This window comes from Amyelois transitella, chromosome 5 (genome assembly GCF_032362555.1).
Source record: "Amyelois transitella isolate CPQ chromosome 5, ilAmyTran1.1, whole genome shotgun sequence".
Taxonomy (NCBI): domain Eukaryota; kingdom Metazoa; phylum Arthropoda; class Insecta; order Lepidoptera; family Pyralidae; genus Amyelois; species Amyelois transitella.
In genome coordinates, this window is record NC_083508.1 from 3,974,560 (window position 1) to 3,997,905 (window position 23,346).

General features: G+C 35.5%; 4 protein-coding genes across 8 annotated transcripts in view; 3 read left to right on the forward strand and 1 right to left on the reverse strand.

The window, feature by feature from the left end:
• The first annotated feature begins 270 nt into the window (after positions 1-270).
• On the forward strand, positions 271-4,452 carry LOC106137967 (zinc finger CW-type PWWP domain protein 1). The gene is made up of 6 exons (XM_013338934.2): positions 271-336; positions 459-565; positions 1,334-1,521; positions 1,976-2,172; positions 2,497-3,139; positions 4,349-4,452. Exons 1-6 carry the CDS (start codon positions 271-273, stop codon positions 4,450-4,452), a joined length of 1,305 nt encoding a protein of 434 aa, XP_013194388.2.
• Positions 4,453-5,737: 1,285 nt separating this feature from the next.
• Positions 5,738-10,055, forward strand: LOC106138024 (elongation factor Tu, mitochondrial). The gene is made up of 7 exons (XM_013339001.2): positions 5,738-5,941; positions 6,319-6,525; positions 7,042-7,208; positions 7,609-7,852; positions 8,524-8,715; positions 8,945-9,311; positions 9,776-10,055. Exons 1-7 carry the CDS (start codon positions 5,902-5,904, stop codon positions 9,957-9,959), a joined length of 1,401 nt encoding a protein of 466 aa, XP_013194455.1. The 5' UTR covers positions 5,738-5,901; the 3' UTR covers positions 9,960-10,055.
• A 632-nt stretch (positions 10,056-10,687) lies between these two features.
• On the reverse strand, positions 10,688-12,997 carry LOC106138043 (GTP-binding nuclear protein Ran). The gene is made up of 3 exons (XM_013339041.2): positions 12,870-12,997; positions 12,045-12,494; positions 10,688-11,656 (listed from the first exon to the last, which is right to left on the reverse strand). Exons 2-3 carry the CDS (start codon positions 12,471-12,473, stop codon positions 11,441-11,443), a joined length of 645 nt encoding a protein of 214 aa, XP_013194495.1. The 5' UTR covers positions 12,474-12,494; positions 12,870-12,997; the 3' UTR covers positions 10,688-11,440.
• Positions 12,998-13,217: 220 nt separating this feature from the next.
• LOC106138029 (syntaxin-1A) overlaps positions 13,218-23,346 on the forward strand; it is a 47,537-nt gene continuing 37,408 nt past the window's right edge. For 2 of the 5 annotated variants that reach the window (XM_060954874.1, XM_060954872.1), the window contains exon 1: positions 13,218-13,447. In XM_060954874.1, the coding sequence (XP_060810857.1) occupies positions 13,415-13,447 (33 nt within the window). In that variant the 5' untranslated portion in view covers positions 13,218-13,414. The remainder of the gene's footprint in view (positions 13,448-23,346) is intronic. The other 3 variants (XM_060954875.1, XM_013339018.2, XM_060954873.1) reach the window with 2 other exon arrangements.

Below are 23,346 nucleotides of genomic sequence, written 5' to 3' on the forward strand. Positions count from 1 at the left end.
TTTTCATATCAAATGAAATTGTAATTTAAGATATGAATATTTGCACAAGATATTGTTCGGAATGGTCGAGGGTACGTACATGTAAACATACCGACAGAAATCTAAATATTCGCTCATTACATATTTTAAAAAAGCGGTCTTTGCTGAAGGTTTACAAAATGTCTATGATTGACTGGAAAAATTAATAAAAAAATCAAAACGACAATTTTGGCGCCATTTATGAATGTCTCCCGTGAGATTTTACTTCACAATTTTAAATTTGCTCGTAAAATGGAGAAAGTAAAATTACCTACAGAAAAAGCTCAAGAACCTAAAGAAGAAGCTAAACAACCCTTGGTAAGAATTGAGATGGGGTACCCAAATAATAATTAAATTATACAAATCTACCCAAAATACGAAAACTACTTATTTTTGTAAATTTATATTTTTTATCTAAATTTATTAATTCTGTTTCCTAGAACGCTAAAACTATGTCTCCGCATGCAAACAGCCGCCGACACAATATAAATGTATCATTAGCTGATTCGACAGCGTGTGAAGACAAACCTGTGTCTCAGAACAGCACGTAAGTATAAATGTATTCTAATGATATTCTATGATACCAGATGAAAATACCAAGGTCTTTAAAAAAAAAATACTTATGAAAACTCAGCGATAACTTTAGAACTTACAGGGTTAATTATTGCACTAACTAAACAAACATTGAACACACACCACCACTATAAATTACATAACATTTGCATCTGCGTCTGCGCTGGTCGTTCCTTTCGACTAAAATGAATCCGTTTCCGAGGGAATTTCAGGAAATCCTCTGTTCGTGCTCTAAGCGTCTCCTGGACCGCTAAAGGAACCTACATGCCAAATTTCATATCTCTTGACCCAGCGTTGTGTTGACATGATCGTCAGTGTCCTCATCTATGTATTTATAAGATTGAGGAAACTAGACGCATTTACTAATAATACTACGAAATTAAGTCCAAAATATGTACTTACATACATAAATGTACATATACCTACTACGTCTATATAACTTTCGAGGGAGACAGACCCAACAGTCTTGAAAAGACTGAAAGGCCACGTTCAGCTTGAATGGCTTAATGATAGAATTGAGATTATAATAGTGACAGGTTGCTAGCTCATCGCCTGTAAGAGGAATCGAATTAGTCGCCTTATACGAAGTCAATGGGAAAGATATGGAGTGGTTCTAAGTACTCCATAAACGCACGCAAAATATGTACCTACTTACTTAGTAAAATTAGTAGCACGTCATCTCCAAATAGGTCGTCCCACTGGGATTAAGATTAAGACCTAAATGTTATAAAATGTTATTTAGTTCTTTCAAAGACGCACTTAGTCAGCCGGCTCCCGGATTAACCCAGAGACAAAGACTGCAATGGCTCCAAAAACGCCGAAATTCAGGATTATGGGTGCAGTGTGACGCCTGCGACCGTTGGAGACACCTTCCTTTCGTTCTTGATAGTCACGAACTGCCAAGCAAATGGTACTGCAAGATGAACCCAGGTTCGTAATTTATTAGTAAATATCACCACAATGATTACAAGGGAACTACAGCGGGTAGTAATCATTTTTTTTTTTCATTCATACACAAAATTCATGTTTCACGACATACACATACATACAATCAACACGCTTGTTTCCCATAGGAGTAGGCAGATACTACGGATTTCCGGATTCGCCGAGGCTACCGGGCTGCCCCTAGTGGCCGGGCACAGTCGACGACTGTTAAGATTACTCAAGAAAGTACAGTTTGTTCTACCATTACCTAAATACTGCCTACCCTATCCTACAGATATGTCGCTAACCAACTGTACAGCGTCAGAAGATGATCTCATTCATAGGGAGTATTTAGCGTCTGTGGTACGGGCGAGGCTCTCGGACTGGCCCTGGTGGCCGGCCATAGTCGACCAGAACTGTTATTCTATCAAAACCGTAACATTGCCCACCAATCCTACAGATTCGTCGTTAGCCAGCTGTACAGCGCCAGAAATGCCGATACGTCTCCGTGATGAAGAAGATCTCATTCATAGCGAGTATTCGGCGGGGTCTGTGGTGTGGGCGAGGCTCCCGGGCTGGCCCTGGTGGCCGGCCATGGTCGATGATTGTCCGGATAACGAACAGTTCTACTGGCTCGATGGTTTCTCTGATATTCCTGTGAGTAGTTTCTTTAATGATCCCTGATGCTATCTTTTCCACCGTAATATAGGTATTCATGTTAGACGATAGAGAGGCTAACAAACTTGGGGTTTTTTTCTTTTAGACGATGAGCTAACAACCTGCCACTATTTGAATCTCAATTCTATCATTAAGCCAAAGCTGAACTCTGTCTACCCGCAAGGGACATAGACATGATTATATGTATGTATGTATCAGAATATAAACCTCAGCCTTTGTTATACGTTATTATATTTGAATTCCCGTACGTAGACGAATACGTTTAGTTTAATTTCTTAACGGTAACTTCTGTTATATTTTCAGACTCACTACAATGTAGTATTCTTTGACACATCCGAAGTGACCCGCGCATGGGTTGCGCCCTATCAAATGAAGCCGTACAGCGCGAATAAAAAAATTAACAATCAATTGCGGAACGGAAATAAACTAAAATCCCGTTTAGAATTAGCCATTAAGCAAGCAGACGATGCTGACTCGCTGCCTTTAGCGGACCGCCTTGCTAAATACAGTTTCATAGCCAGATATAAAGGAACAATTAATAAGCCAAAGAAAATAAATAGTAAAATCCTAAACAAATTTAAGAAACAGCTAAAAAGGAAACTCAATATTGAATTTTCTGATGACAGTTCTGATGAGAATTCTGATGAAGACTTCATCGAGCCAAAAGAAACCAATAACAAGAAACATATGAATGGCAACGTTATACTTTTGGGGACTCCGAAAAGAGAGAAGCGTAATAATATTGTTCCAAAGGTTTTGAATAAAGCTTATAATGATACCGAAGAAACTCACATAATTGAAAGCACAGATATTAATGATGCTACAGGAGATGCATCAGCCGTAAAAGACACCCAACTTGCACCTAACAAAGAACGAAACAAGAATAATGCCGAACCTGATTCGATGACGGTACAAATAGGCAGTTCAGAAGTTGTCCAGGAATTTGGTACTTATCTTTAACTGTAATTATTTTTTACTGCCTCTATTATAACCCTGTTAAAAACATACCTACTTCTATTTGAAGTTAAAACATAAGAGGCCGAAACTGTCTAAGTACGTAGGCACATGTCAGAAATAAAAATACTTAGATGTACTTTCAAATTTTCATCAAAGACATCAGTTTTTTTTTTAATATAGACTCTTATATCTTGTAATATCACGTATATTATAATTAAGAGTCTTCAGAATTTCATCTAGGTAAAAACTAGTTCCCACGGGATTTGCGAATCCTGTATTCTTTTGTAGGTGACTTGACACTAAATTCGTTGCTTTTTATGTGACACTAGCTGTGCCCGCGACTTCGTCCGCGTGGAATAGTTATTTTGGGCATCATATTTATTTTTGCAAACATCCTCCTCAGGCGGTCAGGCGGTCACGCGTATTAGAAAGAACGCTGGTTTGCCGTATTAAATGTTTCGCTGCAAATTGCTTATAACGACTATACCTATCTCAAACCTATTCGTCTGATTTATATACTGTAAATGGCAATTTTAGTCTACATGAAAAGCCGAAAGTAATAAACATATTTATTTGGATAAGGATTAATACTGAATTAAAGAAAATTGGTTTCAAAATAACTTATGTTTATTATGAAAAAATAATCTTAAAAAATGAACATAAATGGTTATTGTAAGTGAACCTTAAGAGATAGATAATGCTCTCGCGGACTTTTTTGTGGCAAAAAATGAGTACTTCACATCTTTAGTACATTGTTTTACTATATCTTTGTTGGTTTGCGCAGCGTTCGCGTGGAAAGCTCCCAGATGGCCGACTCATTCAACTTTCACCTGCATTGTTGACGTTTCCCGTAGGAAATCCGGGATAAAATGTAGCCTATAGCCTTCCTCGATAAATAGACTATCAGAAAGAATTATTCAAATCGGTTCAGTAGTTTCTGAGATTAGCGCGTTTAAACGAACAAACAAACAAACAAACTCTTCAGCTTTATAATATTAGTATAGATTTAATTCGTCGCTTATTGTAAGATGGCGTTAAATTCCTCGTCTTTAGTAGATGGCGCTGAATTCACGCGGGTTCAGCTGCGGGTAAAAATTAGTTTTCGAATAAAACGGATGAAAATAGAGTTCACTTAAGTACTCGAAAAACAAGCAGTGCTATGTTTTAATATACCTACTACTACACGTTTCTATTTCAGTTACTCCACCTGAGAATGAAAAAGAAAAAGCCAATGGTACTGAAAGTACAGAATCGCATGAAGCAAGAGTTGCTAGTCCCAGTAGTGACGACTTTGACTTTTAATTTTTACTATATCTAGATAAGAACAATGTGATTGCAGAACGCCTACCTAATTTGCTTGTAAATAATTTCTTTTTACTGTTAACTGAGTATATTTTATTTTTTATGTAAGGTGGGTAGCATAATATAAAGATACAAAAAACATTTTCAGTCTACTTAATTTTAAGAAAGTCTATAGTTAGATTTTATTTAAATTAAACATCAATATCTATATGTAAACATATTTTCGTAATACCTAAATTCAGCTGTTATTTATTTTTGTTCTAACTAAATTCATAAAATTAAAAAAAGCAGAAACTGCAGATATTTAATACCTTTAATGCAGTTTTATTTGGTGATAGGATGAAATTGGTTATTATTTTATTTCTGGCAAAACTAACTAAAAACTAACTGGGCAGGTCAATCTAGCTCTCCGGTTGATATAGAACACATATATTCATAATGTCTAAGAATATGGAAGATACTATGCTTATAGACTAATAGTAAAATATAGGTGCCTGAATCGCCAAAGGATTTATTTTTAATGAAGATATAGTGACAAGAATAGAAAAGGGGAATGCTTTGATGGTTTTGTTCATGTCGAAAGGACGAATGAAAGTAGGTTGGCTAAGTAAATATGCAAAAGGGCGTAAATGGGACTGGTGGAGTGGGAAGGCCTAGACGAACGTACCTTAATCAAATCGGAGACGTTCTAGCAAAAGTCAGATGAAGAGTACCCGAAACCGATGAGCTTGCATGAAGAGAGTTATGAATATGGTTAAAGCGAAAAAAGTATGCAGGGGTCGTGGCAGGTGGCAAGATGTGGTTTCAGCCTAACCCTCCGGGAAAGAGTCGTGTTATACATAACACGTATCAAATCAAGGCCATAGCAACCTGAAAAAAGCGATTTCTGTGAATTGTACCTTGATTTTACTTTATGGATTGTAAAAACAAAAACTGGGCAGAACTTACTATTAACGCCATCTTTTGTCGAAAGGCACAAACATTTTTCACAAAACGGAAGTACTCTGACATCTAGAGGGTAGTAGAGAAAATACTTTTTTTTTAATTATTTTGTTATGTTTTTCATTGCAGTGTCTTTGATAGCGAAAGTTTTACTTGTTGATTTTCTTTGGAACCTTTTCACGAAGTTTGCATTCTTGTATGTTCGCTCTTTCTATCCACATAGATAGAAAAAGAGAATTGATATGATATATGATGGTCCTACATTTCAACATTTGTGCTTGGCTGCTTGTGTGAAAATCTTTTGCTCGAAAATATGAAAAATTATCTTATGTCAGAGCTGTCAATAAGGTAAAATAAAAAATAAGTTAAGAAAAGAGACCAATTTTTCCGGTGTGATTTTCATTGATTTCTTTCGAAAAATTTTTATATTTACAAAGTGTCATTACCATTATTTAAAAAAATAAAACAAAAAACCTTCTATAGTGATAGAACGTGACAACTGCGCTAATGGCGTCTATCTCATTTGCGAAAAATTTAGTAAATCCAGGTGCAGTACCCCTTTGACAAATTTTCTTAGTAGCCTTCTTACTAATCCTACAAGCATTCGCTATTATATTCTTTTTAAAATGATAAAATCATTACATGTAATGGGTATACGACGCCTCTTGTTGATTATAACCATTTTTTTGGTTATTTACAGGTTATGTAAATGTAACCCATAGCTGTAATCGTTACCATACAAATCGTCCATACGTCATGAAATCTTCAACTTTATCTTATAAGTACGACCAATAAATCAAATATTTTCATTTAGATGTATGAAGTATAGGTTATTAAATTCTGCTATTATAAATTTCACATGAATGTCTTATATAGGTTAACTTATTGATTTTCCGTATTTTCATTGTAAACATTTGGTTTCAGCTCTAAAATTGGTATTGAAGAACAGTCCTTGTTCTCAACTTACAAAATGCGGTAATGGCTTGCCTGGACTCACACCATTGAGTATAGTGCTGAGAAGAAATTATGCTGAGAAGCAGGTCTTCGAGAGAACGAAACCTCACTGCAATGTAGGAACTATTGGCCATGTTGATCATGGAAAAACCACTTTGACTGCAGCAATAACAAAAGGTACAGAATTTCAATAAATCAAGTTTGATAACTGGGTGGGATGGGCATACTGGTTACATGTAGGCAATCAAGATTTAGTAAAAGAAAAAAAAATATTGCTGCATAATAAACAAAACAAATCTTAAGCAATTCTTACCACTCAAAACATTCCTCTAACATTATTTGTTTACTTAATTATTTACTGAGAGTAATTCCAATTTAGTTTAATTAATATATAATTGTCTAATATCACTGATAGGAATGCCATAGAGCTCATATTTTATTCTAATTGGAGCTGAGGTTTTCAAGGTTTAGGCATAATATTGTGATGTTTCTTTCACAGAGAGATTACATGTTGCCACCTTTGTTTGCTTCATCCACATTCAACATCTTTTCAGGCAGACTTGGTTTGATTCTAACTTGGTTTACAATAGTCTGATTATTTTCCCCATGCTTTTATAACTTTATAAATAAATTTTAATTAAATAATATACTAAAGTTAGCATTACAAATATAAATATATTTTTTATATTACAGTATTAGCCGACCTCAACCTAGCTCAGAAGAAGGGTTACACAGACATTGACAATGCTCCGGAAGAGAAGGCTCGAGGTATCACCATCAATGTGGCCCATGTTGAATACCAAACGGAACAGAGACATTATGGACACACAGATTGTCCTGGACATGCTGATTACATCAAGGTATGGTATTTTTATAGACACTTTTTACTAAACAATGATTCTAGTAATATATTTTTTACACTCATATTGCTAGATAGATTTATAAAATAGAGAGACAAAGTAAAAACTTATATAGAAAAAAAATAGTTTGGAGACTTCAGTTTCTGCATTAACATCCACACCTCATAAACAGATAAATAATTTAACAAATCCTTTCAATTATTCCATTCATAAAACTTTTGATGCAGGAACCATCTTAAGAATTACAAATATTGTGCTCCGAAACAGGCACAATCTGAACGATGAGCATCTTATATAAATAGGTTAGGGATCATGAATCACTTAGATGATATAATTTGCTAGTATACTACTAGTAGTTACTCTCACATTGATGGTATAAAAATTGTATCTTTTCTTCCAGAACATGATAACAGGCACAGCACAAATGGACGGAGCCATCCTAGTGGTGGCAGCTACGGACGGCGTCATGCCACAAACGCGGGAACACTTGCTGCTGGCCAAACAGATTGGCATCCAACACGTTGTGGTATTCATCAACAAAGTGGACGCTGCTGATCAGGAAATGGTGGAGCTCGTGGAGATGGAGATTAGGGAGCTGATGTCTGAGATGGGGTATGATGGTGATAATGTGCCTGTTATCAAAGGTATGAGAATATTGATTTTTATAAGGATATATTTTTTGTTCACCCTTTGCAAAAAAGAGCATAACTCATATTTTTTTTAGAGGATTGATTGGTTTAAACTTTTAATAAAATAGCATTAAGTTTACCTGTTGTAGTTTGACTCACTAAAGTTTTAAATTATAAATCAAATCACTAGGTAGGATAACTGCCTTTATCTTATAAGGATACAATGTCTTATCTGTTAAGAATAAATGTATCTTTCCATGATGATTCTGTATAAAGTAAAATTAAATATTTTACACTAATTTTGGAATGATCAACTACATAATTTTATAATATATACTATATACATACATATGGTCACGTCTATATCCCTTGCGGGGTAGACAGTCAACAGTCTTGAAAAGACTGAATGGCCACATTCAGCTATTTTGCTTAACTATAGAATTCTATAAGATTCAACTAGTGACAGGTTGCCAACCCAGCGCCCAAAAAATAATCCCAAGTTTGTAAGCCTATTCCTTAGTCGCCTTTTACGACATCCATGGGAAAGAGATGGAGTGGTCCTATTTATTTTTTGTATTGGTGCCGGGAACCACACGGCACTATACTATATACATTATAAGGTATATTAAGAAAATTGCCGATAATAAATCCTCATTAAAAAATAATAATTATGGTTCCTATTCCAGGGTCTGCTCTTTGTGCCTTGGATGGTAAAAGTCCTGAAATCGGAGCAGAGGCTATTACCCAGTTGCTCAAAGAAGTGGACGCGTACATCCCAACGCCGGTTCGTGAATTGGACAAGCCGTTCCTCTTGCCTGTTGAGTCGGTGCACTCCATCCCTGGCCGTGGTACCGTCGTCACAGGACGCTTGCACAGGGGTAATCTTGAAACATTAGAATTTATTTTTATGTCCTTTTCAGAATATTTTTTAAATATACTAAGTTTTTTTCTCCCTTAACTACATTGAAAAGTGGGCAAATAGCCTTTTCATCAAGGGATGAGAACATATTCGACTAATGGCATTATCTTTGACTGTAAATTACTTCAATGAGAATTTGTTATATTATTGTCAGCGAATATCTCACTTAAAGCAAATTCTTTCACCAGGTGTGTTGAAGAAGGGCACTGAATGCGAGATCGTCGGACACGGCAAGACCATGAAGACAACCGTCACCGGTGTAGAGATGTTCCACAAGACCTTGGAAGAGGCGCAGGCTGGGGACCAACTTGGAGCGCTGGTCCGAGCGGTCAAACGTGAGCAGATCAAGCGAGGAATGGTCATGGCTAAGCCAGGAACAGTGAAGGCCCACGATAATGTGGAAGCAGCAGTATATATCTTGAGCAAAGAAGAGGGAGGCCGCTCGAAACCGTTCACGTCGTACATCCAGCTGCAAATGTTCTCTATGACCTGGGACTGCGCCTCCCAGGTCACTATTCCGGAAAAGGAGATGGTGATGCCTGGTGAAGATGCTAAGTAAGTATTGAAGTTGAATTGGAAGAACAGAATGGAGAAAATCTGATTATGGAAAAATAAACCTTATACTGAATATCGGTTAAAAGTAAACCAACAGTTGAATGAACATGGTCATTAATATTCAGCGAGTCAATCTCTAAACAATTGTGGCCCATTAAGAGGATTTAAGACACATTCGTCAGAATATATCACAGGCTGATTTTTTTGACAAAAATGAGCGAAGTGTCTATTCCTTTTACTATTTTTCCATGTATCTATTAACATACATACCTACATAATAATCGTAAGGTCTCCATCCCCCACCAGTCTTCAAAAGTATTTTAACTGAAAGGAAAAGGCCACATTCTGCTGTGTGGCTAACAGGTTCCTAGTCCATCACAAAAAAAATCCCAACTTGATTAACTTTTCCTTTAATTTTCCTTATCTATTTTCATGAAGTATTAATATAATTTTTTATTTTACAGATTACATTTGCGACTTCTGAAACCTATGGTGTGTGAGCCGGGTCAGCGTTTCACACTTCGTCTCGGTGACCTTACGCTTGGTACGGGCGTCATCACAAAAATCAACAAAAATCTATCTGAAGAAGAAAGGATCATGCTATTGGAAGGAAAGAAGGCACGAGAAAAGGCGGCTGTTAAGAAGTGAAGAGTTTAGTTTTATTTTTAAGTTTAGAAATGTAGTCCCCGTTAATATTACGCATTTAAAAATGTAAATTTCAAATAAAGTACCTAATCAAAATGTTTTTTTCTGTAAGTTGAAGATACTCACCATTACGCCTGTTTTCCATTGGGGTAGACAGACACTATGGATTTCCATTTGTAACGATCCTTACAGACCTCTCCCCCTTCCTCCACACTCATTACTCTTTTCATATCAGACTTTTCTGTTAAAATTATTAAATTTTACAGTTGAAATGAAATGTAAGTTTTAAACCTATAGATCCTAAGTAGAAAATAACATAAAGCAATTTCTAGTGTGGTCGAATGGTTAAAGTGCCTGGCTAAAACACGCAAGTGATGTGTGTGACCGGGCACCGGTTCAAATCTTATCCCTGCAATATACCAATGACTCTCCGAGTACATTAGTTTGAGTGCGATCCAATAAGTGGCAAAGGGTGCGGAGGTCAGATGGGAGTCGCTTCGTGTAAAAATTTCACTCACCGAATCCATGGTCGAAATACGTGGGCTACTTTCCAGAATGGTGAAGATATAACGGGGCTTAACGCTAAGAGGAATTCCTCTGCGGCATCGCCGCTTTTATTTACTGGATTGCACACAACCTAACCAACTGTTTAACTTAAGGTAAAAACTTGCCCAGAGTAACAGCTATTTTATGAGTCAGCTCTTGGATAAGTGTGATGAAATTGAAAGAAATTTTAATTTTCCAGCTTTATTCAAAAAGTATATCACCACAATTTTACAATGAATATTGTCAGTCCTTGTAACAAAAAGTGAGCTTATAACATTCATCATCGGACTTGTGAGTATATATACACACTGATACACCATCGCAATCAATTACAAGTAGTAATTATATGCAAATAATGTAAGAGCATTAGGATTCAATAAATAGCAATGTTCATATAACGACAAAACAATTTCTCAAAGTGTAAGGAACTGACTTCAATAACAGAGTTGAATAAATTACAATTCAAACAATAAAACGATCCTGAATTTTGACAATAATATGTTAATTTATACTGGTTTTAATAATAATACCGATCAAGGGTACCACAGTGCTTCATCTCAGATCTCATTGAAACAATTCCAAAATTAAATTAAACTTAGTTAGCGCTAAACATACAAATTCAACATGGCAATTCTTACAATATCAAATTAAAGCATGTTAACATGGAGTGAAGATTATTTAATTTTACAGTTAAAATGTACTTTTTGATTGCCAGAACCTAATGGAATGAAAGGTATAATGTGAACATGGGTTGGCAACAACCATTTTCCTATTGATATCATATCAAGTCTACATTCTTATCTCATTTGAAATATTACAATTAATTAGCAAAACAATGTAATGAAAATACAGTACTTGACAGAATATCTACAGGAAACATTATGCTCTTAAATGACTTATGTCTTAGGGCACTGAGAATTTTATTTAGCATATTACATTTACAAGTCTTCATCTTCCTCCGGCAACGCAGTGTCTTGGGCTTCCTTGAGGTCCTTTTCGATCTGGTTGACCAGTTGTGGGTCCATCGTAACTTCTGGAGGCACCAATGCAGGCATAGCAACAAACTCTAGGTTACCATCACCAATCAGCTTCCGTGCCAGCCATAAGAACGGTTTTTCGAAGTTGTAGTTTGACTTGGCAGAGATGTCATAATACTGCAAAGAACAAATTAATATACATCATGAATTGAGAAATATACAACATTATTGAGATAGAACTATGAAATGAAAGTATCGCCTTTACGCCTTTAGAGGGTAGAAATAGCCCAAGTTGAAACTTGGGCTACATTGAGTTCAGATTTAGAGCTTATGACTGACTGGTTGCTAGCCTACCACCTAAAATAATAATTTATAAACCATTCCCTTCATTTTTTTTATCAATAGGGAAGAAGCAGCTGGCTGATTTTTTTAATCTAAAAATGGTTGTGTACACAGAATTACTTAAGGTTCCATGTGCCTTACTATTTTTTTAAATTTAAATGTGGAAAAATTACAAAATGTTAAAGCAAATTTTGACACCGTTAAGAATACAATAAACGCTTACCTGAAGGTTCTTTTTCCTGTGGAATACAATCGTTTTTGCCTTGACTTTTCTGTCTTTTATATCAACTTTGTTTCCGCACAATACAATTGGAATGCCTTCACAAACTCGCACTAAATCTCTATGCCAGTTTGGTACGTTTTTGTATGTGACTCTGGAGGTTACATCAAACATGATGATGGCACATTGACCTTGGATATAATAGCCATCTCGTAAACCGCCAAATTTCTCCTGTCCAGCTGTGTCCCATACGTTAAATCTAATTGGGCCACGATTTGTGTGGAAAACCAAAGGATGGACTTCAACTCCCAAAGTGGCGACGTATCTTTTCTCGAACTCTCCAGTCAAGTGTCTTTTCACGAATGTGGTTTTGCCAGTACCACCGTCGCCGACCAGCACACATTTGAACGTAGGCATATCAGCTTCAGACATTTTTATTTAATTATATTGTTTCTGAAAACAAAGGTAAAGTTAATTGTTGTAGAAAACGGCGCGTACTCGTGAGCGACTCGCTCTGGCTGGAACTAACAACATATATTTGTTTACATTTTGGAGAATATAAGTTGAAAGAGATTGGAGATATACGTTTGGGTAGAGATATAACTTAAAAATATATGAAACTAAAAGTATGGAACTCAAATGTAAGTTAAATATAATTTGAGTTTGCACCAAATGGCGCTAAGACAACCTCACAGGAATTTAGCTCAATGACACCGAACTTAACATCAAATAATAGATTAACTACACAACACTTATCAAAAATATATAAACCCAATTATTCCACATAGATAGTAGATTATAAACACATAAAATAGAAACACTATTTACCAAGATCGTCAAAGAAAATCCTGATTATAACCACTGCAGGTAAAAGTCGTTACGGCTCACAATGGCGTCACTTGATTAAACGGAAGAACACTTTGACGGCAATTGTCACACTGACATTTGTAGTCAAAAAACGACTTTCTATTATTTTAGAAAACATTTTTTTCCGCTGTAATAAATTAGAAATCTATCTAAGAACAAAATTTACTATTTTTTAAAGTTAGCTTTTGGGTTTTATAAATTAAATGAATTGCAAGTTAAATTTAAAGAGGAAAGCAATTTAATTTCTTAGTTACTGTTTTATCGACAAGGTCCATGACGTCACAAATAGCTACCAACAAAGGCGCCATCTATAGCATTGACTTTCTAGAGCAGATATTATGAGACGGATAGCAAAGTTTCGTTCGTTTCGTGTGTATCGATTTTTTGAGTGAAGTGAACGTAGTGTTCATGTCCTTTAGTTTAGTGACGTTTGTTAGAAAAATATCTGTGAATGGGATTGTGTAACAAGATAAAACGTTTATTTGGTGTGTGATTTTCTGTAAAGGATGACGAAGGACAGGTTAGCGGCGCTCCAGGCGGTAAGTTATTGCTAGTTTTCCTTCTATAACCAAAGGTCTCACAGTGACCTCGAAATCATAAAGAACCAGCATTGAAATCATGTTTCTTATTTAGTTCAAATCCTGGGAATTCATTAATCCTTTATAACACGGGACGGGTCATCAGCTCTTGTTCTAATTCTTGAGATTCTCTTATCTGGTCGCCCCACCCCTGATTTGACACCACATAAATGATAGCTGTCATTGAAGCGAGACAAGTTGTTGCGTTCCGCAGTTTTACGAAATATCTACCTGCTTATCAGCAAAGTCCATTGTTGTTATTTAAAAAAAAAATAGGTGTTACTTTGCTTGAAACTTCACAGTTGGATAAGTTCCCAAGAAACATTATGTTCTTACTTATCCAACAAAAATTTTCTGGCCTACACTCATTCATTTGTCCATCTACTATTCACTTTCAGCATAAACATGATGATTGATATAATAGTGGTATGATAATTAATTATACAGATTAGTAAATTTTCACACTTGAGAAATTTGCTTGTGTAGATCATAAATAATACTATACCTACTCATAATATTATGGCAAAGCAAATTGTATCTCGGGAGTACCCGATTTATATTTTTTTGCTAGTACATTACAAGTTCTAGTGTCATGTATTCCCTATCAATCTTTATCAAACTGGCTGTAAAAATCAAAATAATTCCATAGAAGCTAACTCAGTGTTTAAAAAAAAACATGCAGTAGGTCTATAAACTTTATCTATTATATTTAATATTTTAATATTTATAATAAAATAATACCTAGTTAACAGAAAAGCCTGCATTCTTCTTGTAGGCTATGGGCTAGCTAACTGTCACTATTGTAATCTCAATTCTATTATCAAGAGACTTTCAGAATCAAATATCTTTTGTACAAGCTTTTAAAATAAATTGTAATAAAATTCTTTGTACAAGAAAGTCTGAGTGTAAAAAAACACTGTCGCATCACCAACCCATGGCTCTTCCATTTTTCTGGTTATAATTTGGATCCACATTTTATAACAGATCTTTAGAGTACATTAGATCAAATTATTGGCATGTTGTATTTTATTATTGTGAAGTTTATAATTTAATTAACTTCAGTTGTATAAAAATGTATGTTAAGATGGTTTGGTCATGTGGAAAGGATGAGTGAAAGCAGGTTGACTAAGCAGATATACAAGGAGAGTGTGGAGGGAAAGGTCGGAGCGGGAAGACCTAGAATGTATCTTGATCAAATTAAGGACGTCCTGGTAAAGGGTCAGGTCAAGAGTACCCGAAACCGTAAATGAAGCGAAGGAAGTATGCAGATATAGTGGCAAGTGGAAAGATGTAGTCTCTGCCTACCCCTACGGGAAACAGGCGTGATTTTATGTTAAGTTATGTATTAAAATCACCAAAGATTAGGAAGTGGAATACCTTCTTAACAGAGGAACTTCTACTGAGATAGAAAATATGTAAATGGGGATGAAATATATTTTAAGATGAAATAAGATATATAATATAACCTTAAAGTATTGGCATGTGGTAATGTTTTTTTTCGTAAATTTAGCGAATTTTCCACATATATAGCTGATATCAGCTGACGACAGCTTCCGGCGCGCGGCCTTCGGTAGTTGACTTGACTCACAAAAACATTACTCGTCACGGTTGCATCATCAATCTTTGCTGGAATCCTGCAGACATGTGTTAGCGAACATGGTCAACCAACAGTTTTTGCTAACCTCTCTGTAAATCCACTTGATATTTGTCAAGAATATGTGTTAGTTCATGGTTGTTTCGTATGTAGCTCGACCGGGGCGTCTGGAACTTTTATCATGAAAATGTAGTCGGATAGAGCCGCTTAAGTGCCTAAGAACTAAATATTTCAATTAAACTTTTATACCTACTTATATCCTTGTACGATTAAACACCGATGTGTTTGAGCCTAATTAGTATCTATGCGCAATTTCCATCTTTAAAATAACAAGAATTATAAATCAGGGCGAGTTGTCTTTAATATCGGTAAATTAAGCAAAATTTAAAAGAAAGCAAAGTGTATTCAATTGTCATCTTTTTAAGACATGGGCAAAAATAACTGACGTAAAAAAATAACACAAGACAACTGTTTATTCCGAAAACAGTACGTACACTCTTGTGTCTTGACGTTTTCTTTTAATGAAAAAGGTACCGTCATTTTTTTTATTCTTGTATAAACTTTTGCGGTTGTCCATTTTTCACTTAAGCGAAAGAAAAATTAGAACAAATCTGTTTATCTCTGAAACGCAAAGTTTTGTAAGGACGCAAACTTCGCGTGAATTTCATTGTGCCTGAAATCTTTTACAGGATTTCAAAGTATTTTTTTACAACAGTATATAATTCTAATAAAGCTTGATCACTATGATTAATTCATACTTATATATATATATATGTGTGTGTGTGTTTGTTTGTCATTCAGTCATCCATGTCAAAACCAGCAACCCGATCTTGAAATTTTGCATACATATAGTAAGAAGTACGTAGAAGGAGATTGCACGCGGGCGGAGTTTCTAGCGAAAGCTAGTAGTGTGATAATCGTGTTAACTTAATCGTTGAAGTTAATTTTTGTAACTTGCCAATTTAAAAAAGTAACAACGATTATAGCAATACCACAACGAAACTGTAATGGGCTGCTGTAAATAAATCTAAATAAGTAATGATGTAAATTTTAGTTGTGTGGTAGTAAATTGTTAGTAAAACGTTGTACATAACGAATCCCTTATCTCATTTCAACTACTACTAAAAGACGTGTTTCTTTAAGATAAAGACGATACAGGTCATTGAGAAATGAGGCTGTGGCGCTATTGTGGCCGCATCGACGTCACATGCACTTGCAACAGCTGACTCAGTGTGTGCGTAGAGTCTATTTTTAACCACTGTCTCACGTGCTGTCTGACAATGAAAGAAGGTTACCTCGCGAAATGTCTATAAGTTGGAAACTAGACAGTGTTTACGTGCATATCGTGTAAATCGGCCTTTTTTGTGTAATCAGTATTTTTGCCCAGCTTGTGACCACACCGTTGTTGATCGCTTTATGATTTTCATCCACTGTGGATGAAAAGCATTTCATCTAAATAGTTTGAAAGGCACCAAGGAACGGAACATATAAAGGGTATGAGGTGGAGACTATCAGTTTAGGAGAGATATATTTAATAATAAAATTTGTATTGTAGATCCCATATTACAAGTTTTTGCCGGCACCTGTGTAGTCTTTTCAACAATTTGAGTCTTTTTTTATTTTAATATCATTTGTCTGTGGTTAACATTTATGTTCTCAAGTAAAGACAAAAAACAATGTATGGTTAAATTAAAAGGATTAACCAAATTAGATAAGAATTAGCATCATCTAGCAAATTGTAACCAAACTTGGTAAAAATCTGTTAAAAGCCACAGGTGATCCGGTTAGCGGTTTCTAAATACGAACGAATCAACCTACAGAATTTATGAAGTCATTATTATCGATTACGTCACTCTAGGTATAGTGTACCAGAGTAGGTACCTACTTTAATTAATGTGTATCTCAAGATTTTCTCAAGATTTAATTAAAAATCCATAAAGTCTAAAATTGCTTAAGCAATAGAATATCACTCACTTTTTCCTGTAAGTAATTCTATCCATTCTAAAAGATAAATTGCATATATATTTTAAATGTCGTTGTGTCCGGTAATTAACGAGTTTCTCAGGCAAATTGCAAACTTTTTACTCCTCATAATCTTTCAATATTTTATTTTGATTCAGGCTGATAGTTTCTTGGTCTACAGACCTACAAGCCGATTCATTTAATACTCTTCTGAAGTATATCCGTTATTTATTTGAGCAATTAACATGTTTGTCCCATTTGTCTCCTCATAAAATTTTATTCGACATCAACCTGCTTCCCATGCTGTTCATACATTGTATAAGAGAAGAACGTCGAATAGAACCAATAAAACACCCTTCTTATACCTAGGGGGTGAAAACTTTAGGAGTTATGCTTGTTCATGTCTAGCTCTCAAGATATCTGTGTTAATGTTACTGGCAATACTCCAAATCAAGCCTCCACTCAGCGGGTAGCTGGCATCTGGGTTTGGGTATGCCAAATTATCTCATTTTACAATTTATTGATAGCTGCTTTTTACAAATAACTAAAACCTATTTACTGATCAAAAGCACTAAATAACCTAAAATAAAGATTCGTCAACTACGGTCTATCAGCCAGCATATATTTTATGACATGTAACATGTGTGGTTTGGTGTGGCAAGTATGCTATTCATCGACTTTTATATCATCGTATGTAGGTTGAAAGAGACAAACTCGTTTCGCCTTTTTTTTAAAATGGCTTTCCATGTATGTGAAATGAGCAATTTGTAACTAGTCTATTAAAAAAATATATAAAAACTCACAGACTAACAAACTTGAAAATGGAACTTATTGTGTGCTTGATATTTCACTAAGAAACCTCTCACGAAATGATACTACAATGAAACCTTTGGGAAGTCAAATGTAGGCCATGGTTCATGGTTCCAATGACAACTGTTCGTTTCAAATGGAAAGTGTCAATAATCATTGTTTTAAAACAATGTTTGCGAAACGATAGCGCCGTATCGTATCGACGGACGTCCCATAAAAATTAAGGGGTTTCTGTGTTAAAGCCGAACTATAAAATTGTTTACAAAGCTATTTCGCGTCATGTCGAAATGCTGTGTAAATTTCATATTCTGTAAATTTAATTTCAGCGACGTATCACAGCAGGCTCGACGCCGGAAACGTGACTGTCTATGCATATTATATGACTACACATTTGCAGTCTACTGTCTACCCTACACATGTAGATATGCACTAGCGCTATGTTACATGTGCATTTCCGTTGAGCTCTAGTTTCGGTACGGCTTGTTTGCTGGGAAGTATAAATCAAGCCTACCGCCATAAATTCTTTTTAACTATTGCCTGAATATGTACTTAGAAAATGTTTCTTGTTTTTTTTTATCCTACTTTGATTAATACTGATATACAGCGTTGTAACTATATTTTACAATTATTTAATGATGTAACATCTCATCGTTAACTTTCTTCGACCTTCCTTCTTCGAGCAGTTTGGTGTAGCCTTCTTTCAATCTTTTCCATTGTGCTCTGTTTTGGTTTGTTAACGTCCAGTTCTGCTCCCAAATCCTAAGAATACCGTCATTCCACCTCATTTGTCGTCTTTCAACAGATTTTTTCTGGTCCCATGGTCTGCACTGCAAATTATAAAAATATCTGTATTTTTTAAAATTTCTGTAAGAGCTTTCCCGTCCACTATGATAAAAATAATAAACAAGTTATGTTTCGTTTTAAAAATGACATGGAATGCTTATTTCATGAAACTAAAAATAATAAATCAAGAACGGGTGTAATAACGTCATCTACATAGGCGGAACGTTATGGATAAGTGAAGTTGAATTTACTCCAGACTATTATATCAGGCCATTAACCATCTGTAATTATCGGGCGATCTCCCCTAATTGAGATCTAATTCAGCGAGGGAGATGAATCAGTGCAATTGTCCGTATAGAAATCACTCGTAATAGTAGTCTGTCTTGAGTTCAGATCTCTTATCGTCGTAGTGGGCAATCACGTTTCATAGTATGGATATTTGAGAAATATACGGTGTTAATCTGGATGTGACAATCTTTGGGAATTATGACCTGGAATATAATATGTAATTTCTTTTGCTATCGCGCATGCAATATATGCAATCGTACGTACCTACATACAAAATGATGTATTTACCAAGTCATAGTTATCTGCTTCATCGAGAGAAATTTCAAACATAATAAAGTAGAGCAGCCGAAACCGTGTAGTGTTCCTTTAGATGACGTTATTACAAGGCGGCTTAGATAATTCAATCTAAACAAAACATCAATCAAACTAACCCCCTTCCCGTCTGACCGATGTGGGGAGGGAACGCTTTGTCCTCTGACAACGTTACAGACCGATAGTTCTATGGTGGTCTTATAGAGACACAGGTTTTAAATTATTATGGTGATGAATCACAGACGAAATTATGACATCTAATAGAACCTACTTCAATATTTTTAGTTTGTATAGGAGTAAGTCTAGAAGTAAACTTTTTGTATTTACGTGATTTTATTTACAACTCCATTTATCTACCAGACACTGTAATAATGATACCCCTTTATAAATTAATTCTTTAGCACTACACCCACTGCGTGGTTTATAAGGTCATGTCTGATAATTAATATCTTCGCCTTGACCGTTTCTTACTACGAATAAATACGAATTATCTATTTATTTACAGCAATTCATGAAATTGATGATCTCTCTCCTACTTCATTTCATCTTTCACCAAATGACAATTTGTTAGATGGCGCTTTGAAATGATTCAGTAAAGTTTTCAAGGACAGTTATTATCGTTTTAGTAGCTTTTAAAACAGTTTTTAACCTTAACCATATTCTTCATTTAGAACTGTAAGAAATATGATTTAATTCAAGGCCAAATACAGGACCAACGCTACGTAAATTAATGACGAACGTGATAACGTTGATACGTTGTGATAACATACCTATGCTTTGTTGTGCACTGATAACGATAAAAAATAATCAAATGTGACGAATCATTCAAATCTAGTATCAAAACTGCGTGAATCACATTTTGCTAGATTGATTCAAATGAGATAAATGTTGTACACATTAAGCCCATTTGAAGCAGGATCTCAAAGCTGAAATGATAGAAAACCACAAACGCGTCAGTAAAGTGATAACAGATTGATATGGGTGGGAGTTGGTTGACATCATGGTGATAAGCGTAAATAAGTGCCGGCGTACTGCGATGGTGAAAAATGAAACAAATATATTATTTACTAGCTTTTACCCACAGCGAATTTAACGCCACCTGCAAGCGCCACCTACAAAAGAATACAGTTTTTTCGCAAATCCCATGGGACTATAGTTTCTACCGGGATGAAAAGTACCCTATATAGGTACCTTTCTCCAGACTCTTTATTAATTAACAAGTTCAATAGAAAACACGTGAAAAGAAAAAAAAAACAATTAAACATTTTCGCATTTATAATATTAGTTAGGCTCCACTTTAACCACAGTAATTTTTCTTAGGGTTGTTCCAGTAAAGCCTAACTATATTAGCTTTATTTTCGACACAAATTTGCTCGAAAGATATAAAATACTTTTACGTTTGTTTTACTGATCACGAAATAACTACTCAAATCAAGCAGTAAACTGAAAATGCCTTGAAAACTCCATTGAGATTATAAGGTTATTACTATGTTGGACATCGAAAAAATAATGGATAGAGCACATGCTAAGACAAAACTAACGTTAATTTTTCTTTAAAAAATATTTATAATATATCTGAATTTCCTACCTATTAAACATTATTCTACCTATTAAACATTAAAGAAATTATCACACCGTTATACTAATAAAGTACATTTTAGGTGTCGTCATACCCAGAGCTCTTAAGGTAATGTTTACTCCAACTGAACCTTTCTAATAGGAATGTGTTAGGTATTATTATAAGTTTCCTTTAAGCATGTCGACGACAAAAGAGTAGTTACGTGTGCAAGCGCGATAAAGAGATTAAATACTGCTACAATAACGCTTGCTTTGAAAATTTTGTGTTACTCGTAGTTAATTATTTTCATGACCCCCTGTTGTGCTCATATTTTACTACTTACTTACATAGTAAGTTATTAATTATTCTAGCGTTGGTGGCAAAAAGGCATAGGTTGGAATGACTATTTTCGAAGCTATGTGCATTAGTTTGAATACTAACCGATGCTCTTACGGCGAGTGAAAATATCGTGAGGAAACCTGCACATTCAGACAACCTTATGTGTAACTATGATCGATCCAATACGGGTTATGTTCACTCTGCAAAGGTTGCGGAGGTCAGATGGAAGTCGCTTCATGTAAAAACCTGACTCGCCCAATCCAGGATCCATGGTCAAAGGCATACCTCGGGCTCCTCTCCAGGCTGGTGAGGATGCAACCGGGATTAAAGCTAGGCGGAAGAGGTAGTAAGTTATTAAGTATTATGCGAATAAAATAATTTTGATGGCAATGGCCTAATCAAAATAGAATCCATTGCGCAGCGGGCGATCAGTCAAGTTGATCCCTAGTTGGCTTTTGTTATTCATTCATCATTTGTTATTCCTATAAATGTATACCACGGCTATTTTTGTGACTTGTTTTATTTGTTTCCGTATTAACATTTCTAATTTTGTTCTGCAATTACAAACTCCGCTATAGGAAATAGTATCACTTTTTTCTTAAAACTTTTAAAAGGTTTTTTTCGATGTTATGTCGACTTCGTCATCACTCAGTTTTGTGTATGCGGTAAGACAACGCAATATGACAAATTCTTAAGCACTAATATCACAATAATGGTTATTTATTACTTTAGTTTTGGACACGAGTCGGAAATAAGGCTACATACACATACACTAATACATTGCGCTGTAAGGATTCGAAAGATAACAGACTAATAAAAAAATCAAATAGGTATCGGCAGGAACCCTGTTTACTGACAGAAATAATGTTCGCTTTTTCTTCCTCCTTCCCCCGGGTCATAGATTCGATGCGTCACCATTTGGAAGATATTAGTGAGATTCCCTCTTTTGCAGAATTTAGCACATGGAACGCTCTACTGTTAGCATTTCCATAATGTTAAGTATTGCTCTTTTGTATTAGCAAGAAAATATACTGTCCTGGCTCGGAAAATATCTAATTGGTCAAATAGGTAGCCGTAGGGAGCGAGTTTACTTGTGAACCTTAACGATCGTGTGGTAAGATAATCTGATGGTTGTTTAGTAGCTTCCAAGATAGGTAATTGAGAGTAAACAAGGGTGCTCTGTCACGGAGATTTTGCTAGAACCGTGACACGGGTTACAACAACGCGACACGCCTGCTAAATTATTGTTGTCATCCAAATTATCTCGCTGCTTCCTCCTACCCATTTGCTCCTTAATATATCTGCTTGGTTGACTTCCCTTTTGTAATATGTTGTCGAGATCAAACATAAGGAAACAGTTAAAGCTGTAACATTTTGCTTGTGAGTTCTGTAAAATTAATTAGGTGCTTTTAACATTTGCACGTAACTAATTATGTCATTATCGCTTAGAAAGAAAGTACCTAATTAAATACCTATTTCTTTAGTATCGCGCATTTTGTTTTGTTTATACAATACTTCTGTAAATTTATGTTTTGTGGTAATTATTATTTTAACGCAATATGACAAAAGTTTTTTACACATTATGGCTTTGCTTTAGTACAATTTTATTCGTAAAGATTTTATTTTGAACCAATTCGACCTGTTCGATATCGTTTGGTGATTCAGCATTTCGGCATAAAAAATGGAACGTGCCTGGGTCGGGTATCGAACCTACAGACATATGCTCGGCGAGGGAGGGTTCTTGCCTCATTTGTCGCAGGTGATAAACCGCCCGATCCTTTTTTTAGATAGAAGGTAGTTCGGTTTGATTGCTTTGAATCCTCTGGCCGAATCATCCACGGTATATTTACATTTCTATTTACGTCCTATTAATCACAAATCTTATCAGGAGCTACCCGTGTTGATTTGAATTGTGTCCCGTCCTATTGTGTTCGTAATTAGATTCGGATCCCAGCTTATAACGTGTGGTGTATTTGTCCTTATCAATAGTTAATTGATAGACTCTCTTTGAATAATGAATGATACGTCGCATATAAAAATCGATAGGGTCGATTTATATATAAAACATTGCGAATTCGGTGAATTTCAGTGTCAAGTCAACTGATATTGGTGGTGTAGCGTATGACGGGGCGGGCGTTCGGGGAACTTCGGAAGTTTGAAGGCGGGCGGGGTATTACGTAACCGCTGACTGTCGCAACATAGCCGGGCTCGGGT